Below are 7,147 nucleotides of genomic sequence, written 5' to 3' on the forward strand. Positions count from 1 at the left end.
CATTTTGAAGATTGATTTTTTTTTTTCCAACTAAAACTGTTTTCTGAACTTAGAAGGGTGTGACTCCAGTTCTTAATTCCCTTCTGTGTAGAAGAAAAAGGGTGAATTAATCCAATGGTACTTAATTAAGAATATGGTCCCAGCTACTCGGGAGGCTGAGGCAGGAGAATGGCGTGAACCCGAGAGGCGGAGCTTGCAGTGGGCCGAGATTGCGCCACTGCACTCCAGCCTGGGCGACAGAGCGAGACTCCGTCTCAAAAAACAAACAAACAAAAAGAATATGAATCAGAATGTCCTGAAAATATTGTCGAATTCTCAAGCCAGACTTTATTCTGGACACCATGATCCAGCACTTCTGGGACTGGGGTCTTGGCACTTGCTTCCTGAAAACCATTTCTAGGTGATTGAGATACACATTTGAACCAATGGCAGGATGAGCTCTGGGATGTTAGGATGGTTAATTTTATGTGTCAATTTGACTGGGCACAGGGTGCCCAGATTCAACATTGTTTCTGGGTGTGTCTGCATGGGTGTTTCTGGAAGACATTAGCATTTGAATCAGTGGACTGAGTGAGAAAGATCCACCCTCACCCGATGTGGGCAGGCACCACGCAATCCACTGAGGGCATGAATAGAACAAAAGGTGGAGGAAGGAGGAATTTGTCCCTTTTTTCTTGCCTCACTTCTTGACCTGGGACATCTCATCTCATCTCTGGCCTTCAGACTGAGACTTAATTACACCACCAGCTTGTCTGGGTCTCCAGCTTGCTTGCGGATGGCAGATAATAGGAATGCTCAGCCTCCATAATTACATGAACCAATTTCTTATAATAAATCTCCTTTTACATAAGCCTCACTTCACTTCGTCCAAGGTTAGTCCTGGGGTTCTCATATCAGAATGAACTTCACCAGTTCCAGAGAAGGCAGCTTTCTCACAGCAGGATCAGGCAAGTGTCTGGTATCACCTTAAAAATAGTCTGAATGAAAACATACCAGTGTTATGGACCAGTTTGTGTGTGTATGAGCAAAACTGCTTTATTCCTCAACATTGTTCTGATTCCCAGCTACTGGTGAGTTACAAGATCTAATGTCAGCCAGGTGCGGTGGCTCACCCCTGTAATCCGGGAGGCCAAGGCGGGAGGATCACGAGGTCAGAAGATCGCGACCATCCTGGCTAACACAGTGAAACCCCATCTCTATTAAAACTACAAAAAATTAGCCGGGCACGGTGGCGGGCACTTGTAGTCCCAGCTACTCTGGAGGCTGAGGCAGGATAATCACTTGAACCCAGGAGGCGGAGGTTGCAGTGAGCCAAGATCAAGATCGTACAACTGCACTCCAGCCTAGGCAACAGAGCAAGACCCCATCTCTAAAAAAAAAAAAAAAAAAAAAATCTAATGTCCTGATGCATTGCAATTACAGACCACCTAGGTCCAGATGAGATGACAGAAGGGAACATGGGAACAATTATTGAGCATCCCGACATTACAGGGGCTATTTCTTTTTATCAGCAGTACAATCCTTTGAGTTATCCCTATTTAACATGCAAGAAGAATGACAAGGGAATAATTGTGTCACTTAACCAAGATGAATAGCCAGGGCTATGAAAACAAAGAAGATGGACATGAAGTGCTGAACTATAACTCTCCTTGTTAATGCTAAAGGTCTGCGTATGGAAAGAAATGCAAAGGACTGATGGACAGAGAGAAACTAGCAACTCTCACACCTAGGTTCTTAACACATCCATCATACCTGTCTCCATTTGAAACGAATTTCATTTTTTGAATGAATATTGATCAAGCTTTGGTTCACAAGGAAGATACCTGAGCCTCACAAGTAATCAACTTGGAGAGGCCATTACATTTGAAAACAGAGCCAGAGCATTTGTTCAGAACACAGAATGGCACATGACGTTGAAAACCGATAAAGGGGTCGTGACCAGGGCCAGCTTCACAGGTGTGTAAGGTCAGTCATACAGGGCACTGCACTTAGAAGGCCCCATGCTTGGTTTAATGCTCCACTGTCACCATCTTGAAGTTCTGAATACTTTTTTTTTTTTTTGAGACAGAGGAGTCTCGCTCTGTTGCCCAGGCTGGAGTGCAGCGGCATGATCTCGGCTCACTGCAAGCTCCGCCTCCCAGGTTCACGCCATTCTCCTGCCTCAGTCTCCCGAGTAGCTGGGACTACAGGCACCTGCCACCACGCTCGGCTAATTTTTTGTGGTTTTAGTAGAGACGGGGTTTCACCGTGTTAGCCAGGCTGGTCTCAATCTCCTGACCTCGTGATCTGCCCACCTCAGCCTCCGAAAGTACTGGGATTACAGGTGTGAGCCACCACGCCTGGCCAGCTCTGAATACTTTTTTAACATGAGGCCCTGTATTTCCATTTTGCACTGGCCCCCACACATTATGTAACCAGTCCTAGTCATGGCAATTGTTCAAAGAAATAAAATATTAAGGATATTTTCCACTGGATGAGATTTTAACATTTAGAGTTTGTGACGTAAGTCTTGTTGACTCTGGGGAGGCTGATTTCATCCCCACTAGTAGGCTGCAGGGCTAGGATGTCGAGGCTGGGTCCAGAGCCTACGAACCCAAAGCTGGGAGGGAAGGTGACTTCCCGAGCCAGAAGGACCAGCCACCAGGAGCCTGAGCCCTCTGCTGTTGTTAGCTGGATCTGCCAAGGCAGCAGGCCCTGGCCTTCCAGAGTGACACTGGCTGCTGCTAGCAGGGAGCCTGCAGAAGTTTCTACCCAGGCAAAGAAGTACACCATGATCAGACAGGGGTTATGTTCTTCTTGGCCAGACTAACGCTAGTTAGCATATTAGCAAGTTTGGCTATCTCTGTAGAGCCCTTAGAGCCCCAGAGTGCCAACCACAGGAAAAACTGTGAGTGCAGAGGTGGGTTGGTGTGCAGGGATGGAGAGTAGAAACAGATGACGATGTCAGAAGCTCAGGCTCGAAGTCAGGATGGAGGCCACCAAGCCAGGGACTGTGGGGAGGTCTCATGTCATGCTTGCTACTCGCCCAAGGTTCCCTTGCTTACCCCATGGGGGTGCTCCTCATCTCTGCTTAGGAAAAGTGTAAATGTGAAACACAAACCTTGAGTCAAATCCATGACATTAACTCTGAGGAGCGGGGAAAGAGGAATAGACTGAGGGGTAGTATCTATCTGGCTCCCAAGAGAACCAGGGCTTCAAGGGCAGGGTTGGAGGACAGAAGCAACACAGCAAGGATGAGATGGTCACATGCTCCAGGGAAAGAGGGAAGGAGGGTTGGAATGACACCCTGACTGTAGGATCCCAGGAAGAAAGCTGTGGAAGAACACAGCTCCCGGTAGGCACTCCACCCCACAGCCAGCCACTTTAGCAGGTTCTGTCTCAGGAGTTTCATGCCCAACAGAATGCCCTGTGGCCACCACCAAATAATGTGCTTGAAGTGGCCCAAAGGAGCGGCCCCTGTCCATGCAGTTGAGCAAGAAGCCACTGGAGCATTCTGAGTCTCCTCAGTAGGGTTGCCAGATAAAATACAGGACGCCCAGTCAAATTCAAATTTCATATAAACAACTTTAGGGTTGTGGGTTTTTTTTCCCTTAGTGTAAGTATGTCTCATGCAATATTTGAGACACACATACTTAAAAAATAAGTGACTTATTTGTTATCCAAAGTTCAAATTTAACTGAGTGTTCTCTATTTTCATTTGCTGTATCTGGCACCACTTCTCAGGGAAGGCACCCTACTTTGACCCTCAGCTCTATTCTTCCCTTGGCCCATCTCTTTCCTCAAATCAGACAACAGACTTGCACTCATGGGTATATAGCAAGATATTGAGCCTCTCAGATGCAGGCAGGTGAGAAATACATACACTTCTCTTCCCGCTCCATCTCAGTTATTTTCACTGTTCTAGTATCCAGCACACACACACCCCTGAACAGTGAGCCTGGCAACCTGGCTTCTCTCCTATGGAAACTGCAACCACTCTCCATTATTAACTCTCAAGCTACCTCCCTGCACTGGCCCTTTGGCAACAGAATGGCAACCACAGGGTTCCCCCAGTCCTGCCCATGCCTTTTCAGATGCAAGTGCCTTGAAGAGACAAAGCAATGGTTCTCAACCAACTTTGCAACTCGCTTTCCCTAACACTATCATTACCCAAGATGGATCAATAACAATACAATTAATGATGCAGTTTTCAGAAGACATAGGTCTTTCTTAGCATTCACCACCTACTCAATGCCTCATTTATCTGGAATCAATTTGCCTTGATGAGTGATCTTATCTCTCTCACTATTGCAGGTCTCAACCAGAGTTCACTTTCTGGAAGTTGATAAAAGAAATAACTGTCATCTCTTGCACACTCAATATCCATAAAATGGGAAACACAGCACCCATCCCATCATCCATTTGACAAGGTCAGTAGAGATCATAAAACCTGGGCAGTTTTGTAGCCTCTAAACTTTGTAAAAACAATCAAGTAATATCATATAAGCCATGCAAAACTTCTCACCCGGTAGCAAATTTGAAATGCTAGCTCCCTGATCTAAAGCCATGACTCAGAGGTAAAAACCAGAGAACATTGATTAACAGCTGTGGTTTCCAGTCCCTTATTAAAATATATGCTTTAAGAATCAACCAAAAGAATGTGAGCAATCATTAACAAGGACATTAATGGATTTTTGCTTCAACCCTGTACAGTTTAAAAACAAAACCAAAAAAGTTTCCCTTTTACATAACCACTTGCTGTCCTAGTCAAGAATCATTTGATTATGAAGAATGGAAAGAGGAACCCTCTGGAAGGATGCAGTGGGACTTTGCATACCCAATCCCAGGAAGGATAAGTAGACCTCTTAAGAATCCGAGATCGGCCGGGCGCAGTGGCTCACATCTGTAATCTCAGCACTTTGGGAGGCTGAGGCAGGCGGATCATCTGAGTTCTGGAGTTCAAGACCAGCCTGACAAACATGGAGAAAGCCCGTCTCTACTAAAAATACAAAATTAGCCGGGCATGGTGGTGCATGCCTGTAATCCCAGCTGCTCAGGAAGGCTGAGGCAGGAGAATCGCTTGAACCCAGGAGGCGGAGGTTGCAGTGAGCTGAGATCACGTCACTGCACTCCAGCCTGGGCAACAAGAGTGAAACTCAGAAAAAAAAAAAAAAAACTAGCTGGGCGTGGTGGCACGTGCCTGTAATCCCAGCTACTTGGGAGGCTGAGGCAGTAAATCGCTTGAACCAGGGAGGCAGAGGTTGCAGTGAGCCAAGATTGCACCACTGCACTCCAACCTGGCCATGGAGCGAGACTCCGTTTCAAGAAAAAAAAAAAGAATCCGAGATCATTGGACAATTACTTTCTCCACCTCTGTTTCCTTGAGCCTACTTGGATTTTCATGTCCACCTGTTTTCTTCCCTTAAAATGCTCCTCCTCCTGTTTGTGTCCCAATTCTCACTCATCTCTTGGATTATCAGCCACTTTTTAGAGCAGCTCTTCATGGTGCCCAGGAATACAACAGGCCCTCGTTCTATCTTCTCATGGTGCCTATGCTCAGTCTTCCAAACATGTGTATTTCCATCATTGTTCATGTTTGTCTCTCACTAGACACAGCCTTGATGAGGAATCTTAGCTCTCCTACCCCTCACTAGTGGCCCCAACCTGAGTCTGCTTCTTAGAGTTCAATGGAAGAAATAACAGTTAACTCTCCAGCCCTCAGCGGCCGCCATATAAGGTGCTACCTTACCAGGCACTTATGATCTGCAAAAAGCAAGCTATCAACGATGGTACATACAGGTAATGGGTGGGGGATGCAGAAGCCTCATTCTAGGACATGAGTCCTTATTCGCATCACACTATTCCAATTTGCTTGGTGCCTTTGCGTCCTAAGGTTTGGCAGCTGCGATCTGAGGGAAGGAGTAGAGCTAGTCCCTGGTATCAGCTCCCCTGGGCTCCTGTCATTCATTGCTTCACCACTTCCTGGCTCAGTGACTACATCCAAAAGTTCTTCAATGCCTTGAGCCTTAGTTGTCACTAATAAGTAATAATACAAGCCACCTACTGGGCTAGACTCTCCATGTGCATTGCATCTAATTCTTAAAAAAACTCTAACAGGTAAGTGTTATTTTGCCCCCATTTTAAAGATTAAAAAAACTGAGTCTCCAAGAAATAAAGTAACTTGCTGAGGGTAACATATTTCAGAGGTAAATAAGACAAGTTTCAAGTGTGGGTCAGCTTCTCCCTAAGTTCAATCTCTTTCTATGAAAATGTACTGCCTCCCTTAGAAAGCCCCAATTGATGCCTGTTCTCGGAGAAATAAAAACACACAGCGGAGGGTAAACAAGGGTATTAAAGTAAAAGGAGGCAGAAGAGGCCTGCATGGTTCTCTGGGGCCAGGTCCTATGAAACTGATCCCCAGGCAGGGCCCCTGCCTGCACACAGCCCCCACCTATATGCAGCCCACAGTCCTGCAGACAGACTGAACTGGCAGAGTGTCAGCACTCCCTTGACAGCAGGCTCCCAACCTTTAAGCAGTGTTCATCTCCAAAGCACAAAAACGCCCTTCCTCACACATGGCCAGGCCAGAAGGACCGGCCCAGGACCCCGTACACATGAGACAGCCCTCAGTACTTCCCAAGTGCCAGCTTGCGTGTGGCGGCCTTGCCGGACCATACACTGCTCTGCCTCTGGTTTCTCTTCATTTAGAATTCATCATGTCTCTCTTTCCATGAAAGATAAGCCAATAGCTGCCCTTGACAGCTGTTTTCTCTAGGGTCATTCCTTCTATCCGCCCAGCTACACTTGCTTTGGGGATTTGAGTGATGTAATGTTAGTACTATCAATTTCATTCAGTCCTTCCAGGGTAGTCTACAGGGATGTGGAGGCAGCTAAGCGAAGTGCCCTTAACTGTTTGTGCACTGTGTGAGCCAGGTGGGGAGAGAAACAAGGACAGAGAGAGCAAGGTTGAAAAAACAAACAGACAAACACTTCTAGTGCAGAGTATGTGGAAAGTAGGCAAGAAAGAATGAGAATGGCCAGCAACTTGGAGTACTCAAATCCACTTAAACCAGACCCAAGCGCTCCATCGCTGAGTCCAGTGGGCAGCTCAGGAGCTGCACGCCTCGAATGGGATGCTCAGTTACCGAAGCACAAAAAGCTGATGCTC

At 46.6% G+C, this 7,147-nt stretch overlaps 1 protein-coding gene across 1 annotated transcript in view; it reads right to left on the reverse strand.

Annotated features, from left to right (window-relative positions):
• Positions 1 to 2,481: 2,481 nt before the first annotated feature.
• Positions 2,482 to 7,147, reverse strand: part of SEMA4B (semaphorin 4B) — a 31,752-nt gene continuing 27,086 nt past the window's right edge. The window contains exons 15-16 of the mRNA XM_032174271.2: positions 3,101 to 3,126; positions 2,482 to 2,747 (exon numbers count right to left, since the gene is read on the reverse strand). Coding sequence (XP_032030162.2) covers positions 2,482 to 2,747; positions 3,101 to 3,126 — 292 coding nt within the window. The remainder of the gene's footprint in view (positions 2,748 to 3,100; positions 3,127 to 7,147) is intronic.

Source organism: Hylobates moloch, unplaced genomic scaffold, assembly GCF_009828535.3.
Source record: "Hylobates moloch isolate HMO894 unplaced genomic scaffold, HMol_V3 SCAFFOLD_14, whole genome shotgun sequence".
Lineage (NCBI taxonomy): Eukaryota > Metazoa > Chordata > Mammalia > Primates > Hylobatidae > Hylobates > Hylobates moloch.